This window comes from Hipposideros armiger, unplaced genomic scaffold, assembly GCF_001890085.2.
Source record: "Hipposideros armiger isolate ML-2016 unplaced genomic scaffold, ASM189008v1 scaffold_282, whole genome shotgun sequence".
NCBI lineage: Eukaryota > Metazoa > Chordata > Mammalia > Chiroptera > Hipposideridae > Hipposideros > Hipposideros armiger.
The window spans coordinates 1,988,154-2,006,007 of NW_017731632.1; the positions used below are offsets into that span (position 1 = coordinate 1,988,154).

The window sequence follows — 17,854 nt, forward strand, 5'->3', positions numbered from 1 at the left end:
GGCTCTTGGCAGCTCACACCAGCTGCTGGCCACACACGGTAGCTTACGGCAGCCCACAGCCGCAGGGGCTTCAGCCTACACCGTCGCTGTCAACTCACAGCATCCCAGCTCCAGGTTGAGCTGTTGTTCACCATCTTAACTGTAGAGGGCAGTGTCACTGGCCCTCATGTGGGATCCGAACCAGGGCCCTGCTGCTCAGAGCTGGCATCCCAAGCCAGCTCTTAACCAACATGCCATTTGGCCGGCCCCAGAGATTCTTCTTGTATGCTTTCTTGCAGAAGTTTCATAATTTTAGCTTTTGTAGTAGTTAGGTCTATGAATGAGCTTTGTGTAAGGTGCAAGATAAGGGAAGTCTGATTGTTTCAGTACCACTTGTGAAATGACTGCCCTTTCTTCATTGGATTATCTTTGCAGCTTTGTAAAAACAATCAACTGACCATGTGTGGGTGGGTCTCTTTCTGGACTCTGTTCCTATCTATTGATCCATATGTCCATTCTTTGTCAATACCACACTGTCTTGATTACAGTCAGTCATGAAATCAGGTGATGCGAGCCTTCCACAGTTGTTCTCCAGCAAAACTATTTCATCTGCTCTCAGTCTTTTGCCACATCATATAAGTCCTAGGATCAGCTGGTGAGTTTGTTCAAAAAAGCCTATTTGCATGTTGGTTGGTGGTGGTCCCCCAGAGGACACTGACCTCACGGCAGCACTGACTCCATGAACACGGATGGTCTCATGTCTGAAGGTTCATTCAGACCTTCTTTCAGTTCTCTCAAAAACTCTGTAATTTTAGGTGAAGCAGGCTTGCACATCTATTCAAAATACAGATATTTTATGTTTTTGTCAGTATTGTTAATGGAATTGTTTTTCAATTTCATGTTCCTTTTCTGCTGTTGTTTTCTGCTGGTAGATAAACATCCATTTGTTCATGGTTATTTTGTACTTTGTGACCTTACTAGAGGTTCTAGTAGTGGTTTTGTAAATGCCTTCAGTTTTTCTGCACAGATGATCATGTCGTTTGTTCATAAGGACGGTTTTACTTCTTTCTTGTCAGTCGTCATGCCCTGTATTTCTGTTCTTGCCATAGTGTAGTGGCGAGGTCCTCTGTGGACGGGACCTCCCTTGTGGTGACAGGGAGCACCCTTCGTTGCTGAGCTAAGAGAAAAGGGTGCGGCATCTCAGCATGGACTGTGTGATGTTTGTTGTAGGGTTTGTGATGGTTTTATTTGTGGCTGAGTGCATGACGCTTATCTCTTAAACGTTTTAAATTCACCATTTGACAAATATTTGTTGAGCACTACGTTCCAGGCGCCACCTGGGTGCCGGGACTGCAGCCACCGGCCGGTCAGAGTCCATCCTCACGAGCTGACTTTCTGTTGGCAGAGACCGACAAGCCTGCACAGCACCGTTTCAGACGATGGGAAGGAAACTAGAGCTGGATGATGGGGTAGAGGGCGGCGAGGGCTGTTTTTTCTTTGCTCACTTTTATTTGGGGCTCATTTTCAGATCTGTAATAAGAATTTGTGGTGTTACGTAGGAGTCCTTTTTCATGCTCCCCACAAGGAGCTTGGCTCCCTCAGCCCCACGTAGAGAAACCTGGTTCTTTCTCCAGGGTTTAGGGCCCCACAGTGTCCCTGGTCCTGTCTGAGCCCTGTGTCTGTGGAGCTGTAGTTGGCTCCCTGCTCGCACCCCTTTGTCTGTCTCCCCCCAAGCCACACCAAGGCCACACTGGCCACACCGCGTACCCTCCTGCTGCTTCCTTCCTGTATGTATCCTGGCTGACAGAGCCCTTTGCCTTCCCATATGTGCAACTCTCTTATTTTGTCAAATTTCTCATAATTTCCTTTTGAATGCAGGAGTTTGGTTGCGATTACACTTATTCATAACTCAGTTTGGGGAGAAGGGACATCTTTATGTTATGGAGTCTCCCCATCATGAACGTGACAAGTGTCTTTAGGTATTTTTTAGTTTTTCATTAAATCATGTAATTTTTCTCATACTTTTATTTCAAGGCTGTAGTTGTTGATAGCGTGGTTCCAGCATCCATGACATTAGCTTTGACAGATGGCCTGGGGTGGACGCTCGGGGAAGTTGGGCAAGTGTCCAGGAGCCCTTCCCACAACCTGTGTGACGTCTGAGATCTAAAATTATTTCACAATGAAGTTGTAAAAATCAACTTAAATGTACGTACTGCCTAAATGTACATCATATCAATTACAGAAAATGTAGTGAACACGGGCTCAGTGTTTTGACCATTCAGGTAACCTGTGCACGTGTGTTTCCCGGGAGAACCTGCCTGGAGGGACACTTGGTTGGGAGGAAGTGGGACAAAGTTGTGGGTGGGAACAGCGCAGCCCTCCCCGCCCCTCCCCAGGCCTGCAGAGTGACACTAACAGGGATAGTGAGGGCAGAGGACCTGGCGGGGGGGGGGGGGGAGATGAAGGCCAGGCAGACCCCGTCTCTTCCCCTGCAGGCGCTCCGAGAACATTGGTGAGTGGCGCTGTCCAGCTGTTGGGGGAGTTCCCATAACAACCCCCTCCCCCAGTATGGAACCCTCTGCCCCCAGAGGTTTATCTGACTGTGCAGGGGAGGGGTAGGAAGTGCCAGCCCCGTCCACCCCCCAAGCACCCTCCAGAGCGCTCCGGTCCCCACTTGTCACCGGGGAAGCTGAGCCTCTAAGAAGAATGAGGGAAGAGGTGGGGTTGGCTCCCAGGACACCCCAGCTCCGCACCTGCGTGACAAGGTCAATGCTGAACCCCGGCTATGGGACCCCAGTCGATTCCAGCTGCCTCCTGCAGTTGGAGACTTGGACACCAGTGGAATTGCTCAGTGCCTCAGTTTCCTCACCTGTAAGTAGGTGATGGGCAGTCCCTCTCTCTAGCGAGGATGTAGGCTTGTCCTCGTGCACAGTGGGTCGGGGGCAAAAGGCAGAGGCATGGAATGGAGACCCCCAGGCACTGCCGCTTAGCCCCACCTGGCCACACCAGCCCCCGACCCGTGTCCATGCCAGGAAATCGCATGTTGGGTTTCTGTGCTGGTGACAAGCTCCCTGCAGTGTTTGCTGCAGGGTAACCCCTACTAATCCCCAGCCAGGGGGGCTCTGGGGCGCTCTCCAAGGTCATGCTGTGGACACCCCAAGAGCGTGGTCCACTTGGACAGCAGTGGACTGCCCAAGTGTGAATCCATGCCCCACACCCCGGACTAGGAGAGGTCACCCAGCCCCCCAGAGCTGCCTCTTGCCCGCTAGCTCCTTCCTTGCCCACCCCTGATCCCTCTGGCCAAGTGAACCACCCCAGAGGTCAACTGGGGGTTGGGGACCCTGACACTCAGAGCTAAAATGGCCCCAGGTAAGCCCCAAGCCTGGCACCTGCTGGAGCAGAGCTCAGCACACAGTCGGTGCTCAATAAATGCCTGTTTTGATTATAAGAACAATGGCCCATGTAATGCCTTAGAGGGGCAGATTGAGAGGCCCAGCCCACCCCAGCCCCCACACGCCTTTCCTTGTGAGGAGAGATGCTGATGAGATGGCTCACCCACCTCCACCTTTGAGGGAGAGCTATTGGTCACTCGCACTTTAGTGTGAACAGGCTTGTTCTAGTGGTGAGAAGCGTACAGAGTGCTGTGGGCGGCCAGCAGGCTGGGAAGGTTGGGAAGGCTGCAGCTGCTGCCAGGATTGTGGGGGTTTGTTCCTGCCTCCCACACACCTGTCAGAGACGACAGCGACAGCGGCAGACAGGTTCTGGCCTAGTTATCTGGGAGAACTGTAAGAAGAGCAGGTAAGTGACAATATGACCCAGTTTTCCTTCAGTCATTGGCCCAAAATCTGATTTACAAAATTTTGCAGAAGTTGCAAACTGACCCTGAGGCTATCTGTCTGTCTGGATCTGTGCCATTGGTACCTGGTACAGGCAGACGTCCTGTGCTCACGGCGACAACAGTGGCAAACTGACCTGGCCCTCCCCACCCCCATGATCCTGCAGTAGTCCCCAGCAGCCAGAAAGCCCGGTGGTATAGGCATGGCCTTGCCTGATGGGCATCTACAATAGCTTTCAGCCCAGGGCTCAACCACAGAGTTCTCCTCCTACCAATATCTGGTGGCCTCCCAAGCTGTTCCCTCTGCCCACACTGGGGGTGTCACTGCTGCAGGAAAGGGGTCCGCTCCAGGTTCAGTATTGCACAGACCTGTGCATCATCAGAGTAGCACAAGAGTACCAAGAGCGCCAAGGACCTGAACACGTAGCTGCTGAATGCAGAGGGAAGGGGGCTGAGAGCGGGGCCTCAAAGCCAGGGCAGCATGGGCACCTGTGGAGACGGGCGGTGGTGGTAGCTCCTAGCTACAGACGGCTGCAGAATTCTTGTGCGTGTGCACCTCTGGGTCATTCCCGACATGAGCTCAGCTAGCCTGGGGCAGTGCTGGTGAGGGACCCTGAAGGGACCAGAGGAAGGGGCAAGACCTTCCCAGACAGGAGCGGGGACGCAGCCCCTGGTCCCCGCGCAGAGGATGGCGGACACCGGGAGCAGCGATGGGAGGGGTCCCCTCTGAACACAGCTGGCCCCAAGGGAGCATGCTGGCCAGTGGGGCCGGCCTCCGTGTGCGCGGGGTGCCCCTGTGGGCTGGCTGCTCCGGGCTGGGATGGGCTGGCCGGCAGTGCTGGCCTCTCTGCTGCCCCACGTGCCTGCGCGCCTCCCTGCGGGCGGCTGTGCTCCACGGAGCCGCCGAAGGGCCAGGCCTCGTTGCGCGCCTGCAACGCTCCACGGCTGTAATTACAAGGCTCTGTCCTGTGGGCCGAGTCACAGGGGCGTCTGGGGAGGTGTTTGTTGTTTCCTGTGAATCAGGAGCTCATGAGAAAAGTGGTGACTGGCGCAGCAGAGAAATTAGGGCCTTGGTGCTGCAACACGCAGCCGCAGAGGCTGCAGGCCGTGGGGGGGGCCTCCGGACGCCTCCCCGGGGCTCCTCCGTCCAAAGGTCCGCGCGTTCGCCCCCCCCCCCTCCCGGAGGCTGAGCCTCTGCGGGACACGACCCAGTGAAGCCCCACACAGCGGCCCCTCCTGGAGCGCGCGCAGGATTGCACGACGGGCTCCCTTTACAAGCGGCCGCCCACCCTCCACCCCGACGCGCGCCAAGGCCGCGCTTCCCGCTGTGGACGGAAAATGCCAGAACCGACGGTAGTGCCGGTCGGGCCGTCACACAACCGCGGCTGCCCTCACCCCCTCGCTCTTCTGTCCCCAGGGGCCACCAAGGACATGGGGAAGATGCTGGGGGGCGACGAGGAGAAGGACCCTGACGCGGCCAAGAAGGAGGAGGAGCGCCAGGAGGCGCTGCGACAGGAGGAGGAGGAGCGCAAGGCCAAGTACGCCAAGATGGAGGCGGAGCGCGAGGCCATGCGGCAGGGCATCCGCGACAAGGTGGGGACCGGCGCGACGGCGGGGAGCCCCCACCCAGGGACCTCGCCACTGGGGCTGGGAGTCCCCGACTGGCCCTGGACTGGGGGCCTGCCCGGGAAGGGCCGAGTGGAGCCCCCTTCGCCCCGCCCCTTTGGACGATTGTCCACTCAGGAGCTGTGGGGGGAGCAGGACAAGTGGGGCCGCTCGTCTGCATCTGTCAGAGGCTCCCCGGGGATTAGGGTGCCCTCGGTGTAGGCTGGCCCTGCCCCTGTGGAGGGGGGCCACCCAGGCTCCTGAGTCGGTAGCGTTTTGTGTGGGACAGCCCCCCAGCCCGGCTGTCTCTGGGGATTCACCGCCAGTACTCCCGGGAGAGGCCCTCTGGGATGGGGTGGGCCCGTTGGCCGGGGGTGTAGGGAAGCACCTGACACCCCCTCCCCCCACATTCTGAAGCTCACAACAGGGTGTGGTGGCAGCAGGCCTTCCACCTGTGAGGTCTGGCTGGGGGGTGGGCTGTGAGCTGGCAGCCACAGCCTTTTCCTGAACCATCTGGGTGTCCGTCCCCCGTGAGTGGGCATTGAGAGCACTGTCAATTGTCACCTGGGAAAGCTGAGACCCAGCGTGGCAGTGCCCGCATGTCCAGTGCAGGGATGGGCCACAGGTGGTCGGTCAGTGCCCCCGGGGCGACTCCACACCTGTCCTGTCGTCTATCCAGCAGCCAGGTTGGAGGGTGGGTGAGTCAAGGGCAGGCAGTGGGGCTGGTGCTCCCGCTCATCCCGGGTGGGCCAGGCTGGGCTCCAGGAGATGGGCCCTCCTGTGGGGGCTCAGGTGGCACGAGGAGTGGCATAGGCCCACGTGCCCCAGAGCGACGAGGCCTCCCAAGGTCCAGGAGGCCGTGCCATCTGAGGTGCTCGTCCACCACCTCTGGCCCCTCGCCAGGCTGCCCCCTCTGTGGAAGGCACTCATGAGGCACTGGGTCTAGATTCCCTGGTGGGAGATCCAGTTTGGGGGGTGCTGCCTCGCTGGGTTCCTTCCTGCCCCCAACCTGACACAGTGAGACTTCCTGAGGGGATCTCCATGGTGCCTGTCCCTGGACCAGCGAGGTGTGGGGGCCGCAGGGAGAGAAGCCTGTGGGTTCTGCCTCAGTGTACCCCGAGAAGGGCCAGTTCCAGCCAGCCCCAGGCAGAAGCTGGGCCTGGCAAGTGGTGCAGCACAGGTGGGGTGCCTGCCGGTCTCTCAGCCCGCAAGCACCCCACATAGATGGGGTATGGGTCACTGGACGCCTTGCCTGGGGACCTGCAAGAAAGCTCAGTTGGTTCTGTTATGACAGCAGCCCCTTAGCAACCTCACCCCGTCCCTGTCCTTCTGCAGCCAGGAGTCTCCTACTGAGGGCTCTGTGAGCTGTTTGGGGGACAGCCAAGAAATGCGCCCTGTCAACCAAATAGGCTGTGACTGGGAATGCCCGTGGGCCGGCAGGGAGAAGGGGACAGGGCGGGAGTATGGTCAGAGGGCCGAGAGAGACAGAGACAGAGACAGACAGAAAAACAGAGCCCCCCTACTGCTGAGTCAGGCAGCCCAAGAGGGGGTCTGACATGCTCTGGATGTTGGAGCCTCACGTCTCCCCCACCTCACCACTCAACCTCCAGAATTTGGTCCACCTGGGGAGAGCCTTCAGCTCAGCAGAGAGGTCCCCAGCAGCCCCCTTACCCTAGCCCATCCCCCGAAGTGGAAGCACGGGTAGTGGGAGGAGAGGTTGCACCCCGACGGGTGTGGGGTGCAGGGCCAGACCTGCCCCCTTGACGAGTGAGGTCAGGACGCCTCCTGGAGGCTAATACAGGGAGCTTAGCGCCTGGCACCTCCCGCCTGACGTGTCCCTGCTGCGTTCCCAGCACCGCAGAGTCCTGCCGTGAGGTGCGCCCATCGCCCAAGTCTGCGCCACTCTCCGCAGAGCCCTTCTCCACCTGGGCATACCCAAGTGTTCCATCCGCTGCCCTCCTGCGCCCCGCAGGGGGGAACCCTGCCCTTGAGGTGTGGCTCCTCCAAATGGCCCTCACTGGCCTCCGGGTGCCAGACCCAGTGTCCTCCAGCCCTCCTCCCTATCCCCTGTGCCGTGTACCCCTGCCCCACGCCTCATGGGGGCTGGTCAGAGAAGGGGGTGCTGGGCTGCCCGGTCTAGGGCCCCAAGAGATGGGGACCGAAGGGCCGGCCGGGATCACGCGTCCTCGGGGGTGTCCAGCTCCCTAGGCGACCTCAGACGAGGAAGCGGAAGCCGGCATGGGAGACTTCTCGCATCGAGCTGTCGCCTTGTCGTGGGCAGCGCCTCCTCTCCCCATCCCCTACGTGGGTCCAAGTGGCAGGAGAGAGTGACCCACCACGCCTCATTTGCATACGTGCTCCCTGATTTGCATGCGCACCCTCAGATGTGCTTGAGTGAGGTTCGGTGCTTCCGGGGTTCAAGTTCAGCAACTTTGAGCCAGAACCGCCATCCTCCCTGCACCGAGCAGGCGGGTCCCAGCCCCCACGGTCCCTGAAGTCACTCAAGTCTGGGTCTGAGGTTGGTGCCGAAGGTGTGGGCGTGATTGCCGAGTAGTTGTTAGGTCGTGTTACGGATTCTCACCGCTGCCTTGGCGAGCGCCACTGGGCTTCCTCCCAGCCACAAGGTGTGGGTCGGGCTCCCGTCCTCTCGGTGATCGACGAGATGGCTGGGCGCCTCTGGTCAGGGTCTCTGGTGAACAGCTGTCGATGATCCCCTAGACCGGATGTGGCTGGGCATTTGTGTCTGGAGCTTGGAAGCCTCAAAGCGGCTGTCAGCCAGACACAGCGGAGCCAGGCTCCGGGGTGGACCCCAGGTCAGGAGCCTCCATCCCCCCAGAGTAACCGCTACCCTCAGGCCGAGCCCAGAGTGACCTTAGCCTCAGAGCCTCAGTGGAGCAAATGGGCCGGGGTATGAGGTCTTTTCCTGGACCCCAGAGGGGAGGACCCCGACACTGCTTGCAGATAGGCTCTCTCCACAAGCCCAGAACTCGATTCCCTGGTCAAGGAGTCCCTCTGCTCAACAGGACACCCCACGTTCCCGCGCCCCACACGCGTCCCCACTGCCGCTGTTGTGCTCCCCTGAGCACGTGCAACTCTGCGGTGAGTGCAGGCTGAGGGCAGCCCAGCTCCTGGATCCAGCCCACAGACCTGCACCCCGACACAGGCACGTTCCTGCAGTGTGCACGGCCGTCCTGCGCGAGGCGGTGGCCGGCAGGCTCCCTGCCCTGGCTGGAGGGAAGCTCTCCCTGGGCTGACCTAGTTTCTGGCAGCCTCTCTCCCCAGCCCACGCTCTGCCTCACAGGACTGCGAGCCTCACATCCTTCCCTCCCTTCTGTGCCCTGGGGACGCTGTTCCCCGAGGTGAGGTTGTCCCAGAGCGGTGACCCGGGAAAAGGGCCCCGTGCTCCTTGCAGCTGTCCCAGGGGGTGCCTGGCATCTGGTCCCTTTATTGCACTCTGCCTGCCCTCTGATGACCTGACGTCAGCGCTCAGTAGGGAGGGCCCTCTGGGCAATGTGCCTGCTGCTCAGTTCATTCCCAGGGCGCCCTCACTGCCCCTCAGACCCTCCCACCACTCCTGGTTCAGGGTGCAAAGGGGGCTTCGTGCCGCTCAGGGTCCCTGATGGAGAAGCAGCGACAACCCTCATCCTCTCTCTTCAGTGGCCTGAAGGTGCCCAGGGGGCCCCGGGCTGTGCTGTGGTCATGGGTGGGCCGAGAGCCTGGCTTCCTCTTCGTGGACTTGGGCTGGGGGTGGCCCTTGCCTCCCGCATGCCTGAAGTCACCCACAGCCTCGGGGAGGAGCCAGCTGCAGGTTGGGGGGGTGGGGAGAAGGCAGTCAGCCCCCCCATCTGGAAGCAGAAGGAAGGGCCTTTGGGGAGAGCCAGGCCCCCCCTTCCCTGAAGCAGAACCACACTTTTTAGGGAGGGGCCGGCAAGGAGGGATGAGTGGACCATGGGGGTCCTCTACAGGGGCAGCGCCCTCCACCACCAAGGCCAGGGCCAATACTCTTCACTTGTGTACCCCTCAGCGGGGTTCTGCAGCCTGGTAGCAAGTTGGTGACACCCACACGTACTCTGTGTCCCCTTACCTGCGTTACCAGTGCAGCTTCCTAACATGCAACGGGGACCCCAGACCTAGCCAAGGGGTGCCCCTCCCCCATCCTGGGTGGGTCCTGAGCTTGGCAGCTTGTCCCCCACCGGCCCTAAGGCAGGAGGTCATTCTGTGGCCTCATGGCCTTGGTGACTGCACGCTCACCTACATCTGTGCTCTTTTGGGGGGGAGGGGAGAGGTATTCTAGAAACTCCTGGTTTCTGGAGGCCTGAAGGCCAAAATGAAGATAGCCGGCTGTGCTCCCTCCGAGACCTAGGCAAGAACCCTGCCCCCGTCTTTCTAGTTCCTGGTAGCTTCCAGCAATCTTGGTGTCCTTGGCTTATGCCCTTTTCATTTTCTTACCAGGAACCTCTCATTGGGTTTAGGGCCCAGGGTGATCTCATTTCTATCCTTACCTTCATTACACCTGCAAGGGCCTTGTTTACAAATGAGGTCACATTCTGAGGTTCCAGGTGACGTGGGTTTTGGGAGGACGCCATTCAACCCACTACAAATAGAACTGGGTAAGGGCAGGAGGCAGAGACACACTAGCTGCCCACGGAGTGTGCAGAGTCATCTGCCAGGGGCTGGGGTCATGGCCGCATCCAGGGAGACCTGGCCCTGGCTTGAAGGTGTGACCTCCTGTCACCAGACCAAGGATCTGGGCGGAGTGGGGTAAGCCAGCCACAGAGCAGGGGGTTGTCGCCACCACTGCCGCTGCTCCGGGCGCTCCAGCACCGCAGCGCAGGCCGGGATGAGGACGGTGCAGCTGCCCCGGGGGCGGGGCCGCCGCCTCCGTGTCCCCCAGGGGGATGCGACCTTCTGGCTCCCTGCTCCTCTCCTCAGCTCGGTCCCGCCGTCTCCGTGGGGGTCTCTCCGCCCCTCCTGGCATGCTCTCAGGTTGGGACTACTTTCGGGGGGTCCCGGTGGCCGTTGGGGGGGGCCTGTCTCCCCTCACCCGCCTCCCTCAGCCCGTCCCGCCTCGCGGGCCGGGCCGGGGGCCCTGACCCCGCCCTCTCCCCGCAGTACGGCATCAAAAAGAAGGAGGAACGCGAGGCCGAGGCCCAGGCCGCCATGGAGGCCAACGCGGAGGGCAGCCTGACGCGGCCCAAGAAGGCCATCCCGCCGGGCTGCGGAGACGAGCCGGAGGAGGAGGACGAGAGCATCCTGGACACGGTCATCAAGTACCTGCCCGGGCCGCTGCAGGACATGTTCAAGAAGTAACGCCCGGAGCCCCCACCCCGCCGCCCCTCGCCCACGCCCCGTCCCCGCCCTCCGCGGAGGCCCCGAAGGGATGTCGGGAGCAGAGTGCAGCCCCCCAGCGCCAATATAAGCCATAGTCCTGAGTCTACACGCCCCCCGCCCCCCCGCGCCTCGGGAGCCTCCGCTCGCCCCCTCCCCGCACTGCGTCGCCGCCGCCACCGTGGGAGGGGCGCCCGACCCCCAGGGCCCCGCGGCCGGACCCCGTGCTCCTCGGGCCGCGAGTGGCTTGGCCCCTCCCCAGAGCCTGGACCGCCCCTTACTGCCCCCGCCCTTCACCGCCCGCCCAGAGGCGCCTGAGGCCCCGGCCACCGACAGGGCCAGCCCCTCGACCACCCCTGGGTGCGCGGTCCCAGCGTTGGTGAGCGCTTTTCCGGGCCCAAACTCAGGAGCACAGCCATAGTGGGGGTGCTGGAAGGGGCGAGCAGCTGGTGCCTGGGGCCCCACCCGCGGGGCAAGGTGGGAAGCCGCTCCCCGTCCGCATCAGCCTGGCCCCCAACCCCCTCCCCTCGTACTGACACCTGGTTGCTGGTCCTCTGCCTCTTCCTGTCCGTGGCTGCCCACCTCGCCCCCTCCGAACCTGTCACAGTCATTGTCCCCCGTCTCTCTGTGCTTCCCTACCCCGCCTTGGCCCACCCCTCTGGAAGGGTTTGCTTCTTTTGAATGCCGTGGCCCCTTTCTTAAACTAAGGGAAACAAAGCAATACGATTAGGGGGGAAATTCTCATACACCCCCGCTGCCCCGCCCCGAGTGTGGCACACACAGAATCCTTCACACGCTCCCCTCGAGTGTGTGTGGGCCCGGCCCGCCCTGGTTGGCACCGAGGCTTCGGGGGACGGCCCTGCCCTCACCAAACGCCCCACCCCGTGAACAAGAGCTAGAGAGGCCCAGAGCCCCGGGACCTGAGTGCCGCGAGCCGGGAGGGGTGTGTCCCTGCGCTCCTCCGCTGCACGGCGGAGGCCTCGCTGGGTCAGGCCCCGAGCTGGGGGCTGCGAGGTGTCCTTGCGCGACGCCGAGAGGGATCAGACAGAAGCGCCGACCAACCTGGGCCTCCCGCAGCCCTCCGTTTCCTCCATCCTTGTTTAATTTGCATCACAATGTGTTGAATCTCAGGTAAATGAGGTCTAATGTGTTTGGGGAGTTTATCTTGACAGAAAGCCGGTCGCCTCGCCCTGGGCTCTTCTGTCCACAAAAGAAATTCATTGTGTCCACGTGTTGCGGGCCAGGGGCGTGGCCCTCCATCGCTGTTTAGAAGCCATACAATTAGACTGCAATACTAACTGCGACGCCTGTCGGTCAAAGACCCGCGCGCTCTCCCCGCGCCGCCTCGGTGCGCCCCGGGTCCTGCGCCCTCTGACTCCTCCCGATTCCATGTCTTTTTAAAATGCCTGTTTTCACACTTTAAAAAGCCAGCCCTGAGCAGACAGGCCGTTGTCTCCTAGAAACCCCGCATCCCGTTCCCAGCGCATGGGGCGCCCGGAGCAGCCGAGCTTAGCGTAGACCGTGGATGTCGTATGTCCGTCTGTCCTTGCGCCCGAGCCTCCTCCTGCATGTCGGGGGCGTCGCGTGTGTTCTCTCCGGATGGAATCACAGCCAATAAAACAGTGATTTCACACCGTGTGGCCTCTCCAGAGCCCTGACTTCCGGGGAGGCGGTGGTGGGTGGGACCCCACCGATGCAGAGGGGTCCCAGCCCCGCTGCGCGACCCTCACTTACCCCCATCCTTGCCAGATAGGAAGCACCCGCAGGGTCTCCCGGCCGCCCTGGTCCAGAGTCACTCAGCTCTGACCCTTTCTCCCTAAGGCGGCTCCATGTACAATGCAGCCCAGCCCCTCAGGCCTTCCCCCACGCCCACCTGCAGGGTCCATCACAGGCCTTCCCCTCTCCACAGCCATGCCAGTCCCTGGGGTCCCAGGTCCCACTGTGCCGGCCACGACTTTGGGCCCACCCTGGAAATTCCTGCACCGCCCAGAGGAGCCTGTGTCTACTCTGTCCTGTGCCCTGCTGCGGCTCTGGGGCCCACACCCTGCAGGGGGCGCCTGCCCATTTGGCCTGAGGCCGGGTCAGGTGCTCTGGGACCTGCTTGGCCTAGAGAACATGTGGCCCCCGCCCATGTCCTTCCCGTGCCCAAAGCCCATTCCAAAGTGCCACAGGTACTCAAGTTCCCAGAAAGGCCTTGTTCGACCTCCGCTTCTGGGGGCCTTTCTACAGGGAGGCAGCAAGTCTGGATCACTGTGACTTTTCTCTCTGCTGGCTGGGAATGCAGACGCAGCATCTGGCAAAGCCTGTTCAGTCACAGCGAGTAGAAGGGCCACACGTCCCCACCCTTGCCCCCTACACCGCTCCCCACCGAGCTGTGCCCGGAAGGCTGCTGGGGAACCAGCCATAGCCCCTGTGCCTCGGTCTCAGACGCTGGGTGGTGTCGGGAGGGAACTGATCTCCAGGAGCACACGGTGAGGGTTCTCCCAGCCCCCACCTGCTGCCTGGGGCGGGGGTGGCTTCCAGTCCCAAGTACAGCTGAGTCCCCAGCGGCCTTCCACCTGCTGCGGGAGCAGCTGTACACTCTCCTTCCCTGGGTCCAACACGCACTCAGAAGCCTTCGCAACCCACACTGTGGCTCTGGGCTCTGCAGGTCACCCCAGCAGGGCTGCTGTAGAAGAGCTCTCACCATTCAGCCCCCACCCCTGCCACGCCCGGCTCCGTCCTGAGCAGTGACCCGGATGTGCCCGGTGCCCTGGCACCCTTCCTTCAACTCTGGCCAGACCTGAGGTGCGCGTGTCCGTGGGCTGCAGGGAAAGCTCCAGCTCGCTCGCGGTCACTGGGCCCCACCGCGTGCCCAGCCCCGTTCTAGGCACTGGGGTGAGGGCCCTTCCTCCTGGGACTGATCGTTCCAGCGGCAGCGGACATAAGCAAGTACATGAGCCCAGGGGTGACCTCCGTGGAGGATACCAAGCAGAAGGACGGGGAGCCTGCCATTTCCTGAGGCGGTGACCTGTGCAGCGACCCCAAGGAAGGGACGAGGGGGCCCTGTGGGCCTCAGGTGGGGGAACGTTTCAGGCAGAGTAATAGGCGTGCCAGGCCCTGAGGCAGGAGCTGCCCTGGGCACTTCCGAGTGCTGCCCATGACGCCAGCTGACCGTGGCCTTGCCCCGGGTCCTTGCTTCGGGCCACACTGCCTCTTGGCAGAGTTTCTATTCTTTCTGGACGTTTAACTGTATTTTGACAAAGCAGAGCACGCTTTGGTACCGGCCACCTCCCCAGTCGCCCTCCACTGATGACCTCTCTGGTCCCTGAGCGCTGCCAGCCCCAGGCAAGGCTCAGTTTCGAAAGCGCTGTCTCCTCCCTTCTCCGGCGACCTGCACTCGGGGAGCTGCTTACATCACAAGCTGCTCAGTCATCAGGGCAAATCTGTGAAGGTCTGGCAATTAAGGCCCATTTGTCTAGTTCTGCTAATCCGCGGCTAGAAGCATCCTGCTGTCCGCAGTCGCAGCCAGCGGGGGTCAGTGAACCCCGGCTCTGCGCCACCTGTACGAACTGGAAACGCTCCACTCGTGTCTCAGCAGGTTCCCGAGGAAGGGTCGCGTCGCAGGTGAGGGGCGGGCTGCGGCCGCCGCGACGCTCGGCCCATGGCCCGGAGGACGGATGGGGCCTCAGGGCAGGACCGCGGCCAGTGCCACTCGAGGTGGGGGCTGTAAAAGACGAGGCGTCAGAGCCCGTCCCGCGAGGCGGGACCCAACGCGCAGGTCCACCCGGCGTCTCCGGCGCACAGACGCTGTGGGGCGTCCCGCGGCCGCGGGGCCTGAGCCAATCAGCGTCTGCGAGATAGACCACCGCGATTGGCTCCCGGAGACTCAGTGGCGGGTGCCTGGCCAATCGGAACCCGGGAGGCGCCAATGCCGGGCTGGAGGCGCACGGAGGGTCGCGCGCAGAGCGTCGCGCGCACAGCTTGTCCTGGGTCCCCCAGAAGTCCTCCCCGAGGTCCGCGCTTCTCTGAGGACAGCTTCCGGGGAGGCCACGTTGGCTCCTAGGAGCAGGGCACCGGGAGCGGAGGAGGGGGCTGCGGGCGGGAGCGGGCTCCGGGGGCCAAGGCGAGCCCGCCGGGCTTCACTCCCCAACCAGGTGGGTGGGCTCGGCGGGCACCCCGAGGCTTGCGCGGTGCGCACTGCGCCTCCCGAAGGGTGGGCCTGGCGGGGCCTCTGCCGTTGGCCCCCAGGGCCCACTCTGGCCTGGGCACCCGGCTTTAGGCCCCCATGGTTGGTGCCCAGGGGCATTTCTCTCAGCCCCAGAGCTTGAGGCAGGGAGTTGCATTTTGGTTGATTTCCACAAAATAAAACTGTGTCTTGCACCCGAGTGCATCCCTCGAGATTTATGCCGTGTAATGGGCGAAGGAGAGAGGTGGGGACCCGGCCTGGCTGGAGAGGCGCCTGGAGGCTGAGATGGACCTGCGGGCCCGGCGGAAGCTCCCGGCTGTAGGAGCAGGACCCAGGCTTGGGGACCTGGTGGACCGCGGAGATCCCGGGGCACAGCGCCTGCCCCTCCATCTCCCCGCTTCTCTCCAAAGGGCCCTGTGCAAAGATGGCTCCTTGGAAAGGCAGATGCTAATTTCTTAACCGACCTTTGAGGCCGGCCCAAGCACTGACCTGTAACTTGCTCTAAGAACAAACCTTTGGTGTGGATCTCTGCATACCTGCACCGAGGGCTTGCCCACAGTGAGACCCTGTGCTTGGCGTCCAGGGACCAAAACGCTGCTTCTCTCCAAGCAGTCCTAGATTCCAGGGTCTGTCAGCCAGAAGTCAGGTTCTGTCCATACAGAGCCACCAGGACCAGCCCAGGACTGGGCCCAGGGAGCAGGCGTTGGGCCTGGCGGGGACTTCCAGGCTCAGATGGACAATTGACACTCCTCACACATTCTCTCTCCTGCAGTTAATTCCTCATACAATGAACAGAAATAAAGATAATCAAAATTCACCAGCCAGGAGACATTGACGGCTGGGGCAGGAAATCTACAAGATGAGCCTGGAAGCAAGGAAATGCTAAAGAACACACAAACCCACACGGGTGGGGTGTGTCAAAGGGCCAGCAGCCAGTTGACCGAGATCCCATTGGCCAAAGATGGAAACAATCTGACAGCAAAACAAAGTAGTGATGGTTTATGAGCTAAGTACAGAGTGAATATCTACGAGTGCACGCTGATATAAATGATTTGAATAAATAAACTGGGAGAAGAGACATCTCTCATGCAGATTCCAAACAATTTCCTAGACACTACCCACCGGGAGGGCACTGCCGCCCCCTCTAAGTGCGGGAACGTCCTTGCAGAGCACCGTGTGGACGGGTGGAAGGGGGACCGTGGTGCAGACACTGACAAACCACCTCCAGGAGGTCAAGGTTGACAACAGCGATGGGTCAAGTGGAGAAGGGCACTCCACCTCTGCTCTTCCCCAAACCCATGACCCCATCTAACCATGAGAAAAACATCAGAATAACCCCACTCGGACATCCTGCAAAATAACTGACCAGCACGCCTTAAAACTGTCACGGTCATCAAAAACAAGGAATGTCTGAGAAACTCGCAGCCAAGAGGTGCCTCAGGACGCACAACAATTAAATGCCATGTGGGTCCTTGATGGGAGCCCCGAACAGGAAGAGGACATCAGGTAAAAACTGAGGAAATCTGAATGAAGAACGGACGTCAGTTAATAAAGGAAAGCCAGCTCATGCCCTTGACAATGGACGGTTCTGAAGGAAGACGCTCGGCATGGGGACAGCTGGTAACACTGCGCTACCATCACACTATTTCTGCAAATCTGAAACTGTTCTAAAAATAAAATGTACTTAAAAAGTCAATCAATGTTACAACCAGCAGCTGATGAAAGACACAGAAGAGGGGTGTGCAGGCTCAGCCCCTTCCCTGCCCCGAAGGGCAAGGTCAAGCAAGGTCCGAGCTGCCTCGGGGACAAGCCACAGGGGGCGAGGGAAGAGGCTGACGCCTGGTGGGAGGGGCTCCAGGACCGTGAGCTCAGGGCACAGATGCCACTGTAAGGTGAGGGTGACCGCCATGCTCTCAGGCCACTGAGGTGAGCAGACTCCTACTCAGGGCAGAAGGAAAAACAAACCAGGCTCAGAAATGGTGGGAAGAGTAAAACCTGGCCACACTCTATGCTGGAACCCAGTTCTGGACAGTGGTCCGTGTATGAGCGCATCCTTTCATGGGTGTTTGCTTCCGTTTCTCTAGGTAAGTACCTCTGGGTGACATTGCTGCGTTATGGGTAGGTGTCAGTCTCACTTCAGAAGAAGCTGCCAAACTGTTTTCCAGAGTGGTCCTAGCGTCCATACATGAAGAATAACCAAAATGTCTGCAGCAACACGGGGGGTCAGTCTGTCTCAGTCCCTTCAGGCTGCCTTAGTGAAGATGGGGGCTTAGCGAACACACACTGATTTCTCACAGTCTGGAGGCTGGAGTGTGAGATCAAGGTGCCGGCTGATTCAGTGTCTGATGATGGCCCTCCTCAGGTTCCCCGATGACATCGTCTCGCTGTGTCCTCATGGGGGGAGAGACGGAGAGCTCTCTGGAGTCTCCTTTGTAAGGACACTGAGCCCCCTTCATGACCTGATGTCTCCCTCCTCACACCGTCACCTTTGGAAGGTAGGATTTCAACATATGGCTTTGGGGGGGGGGGACACAGACATTCAGTCCATAACAGCCTTTAAAGTTTCAGTCATTCTGGTGGGTTTGTCATGCGATCTCATCTTGGCTTTTTTTTTTTTTTAAAGATTTTATTGGGGAGTTAGGGGAGGGGAACAGTGTTGGAAAATTGGGGAAGGGAAACAGCCAAGTTGTTGTGCTTCAATCTTAGCTGTGGAGGGTGCAGCAAGCTCAGCTCCATGTCCAGTCACACCGCTTAGCTCAAGGTGCTGTGTTCAATTAGTTGCGGGTGGGCGTAGCCAGCATCCCATGCGGGAGTTGAACCAGCAGCCTCGTTAAGAGCACATGGTCTAGGGCCGGCCGAGTGGCGCGATGGTTAAGAACTCGCTTGGGATGCCAGAGGGCCCCGGTTCGGATCCCACATATGAGGGCCAGTGACACTGC

General features: G+C 60.5%; 1 protein-coding gene and 1 long non-coding RNA gene across 3 annotated transcripts in view; both read left to right on the plus strand.

Annotated features, from left to right (window-relative positions):
- CPLX1 (complexin 1) overlaps positions 1-12,385 on the plus strand; it is a 26,389-nt gene extending 14,004 nt beyond the window's left edge. The window contains exons 1-3 of one of the 2 annotated variants that reach the window (XM_019658083.1): positions 2,051-2,184; positions 5,232-5,407; positions 10,532-12,385. In XM_019658083.1, the coding sequence (XP_019513628.1) occupies positions 5,246-5,407; positions 10,532-10,729 (360 nt within the window). In that variant the 5' untranslated portion in view covers positions 2,051-2,184; positions 5,232-5,245 and the 3' untranslated portion in view covers positions 10,730-12,385. Of the gene's footprint in view, positions 1-2,050; positions 2,185-5,231; positions 5,408-10,531 lie in introns of those variants that run through there. The other variant, XM_019658082.1, reaches the window with a different exon arrangement.
- Positions 12,386-14,618: 2,233 nt separating this feature from the next.
- The window catches only part of LOC109390942 (uncharacterized), a 15,116-nt gene continuing 11,880 nt past the window's right edge, over positions 14,619-17,854 (plus strand). The window contains exons 1-2 of the long non-coding RNA XR_002125693.1: positions 14,619-16,999; positions 17,278-17,410. This is a non-coding gene — a long non-coding RNA (uncharacterized LOC109390942). The remainder of the gene's footprint in view (positions 17,000-17,277; positions 17,411-17,854) is intronic.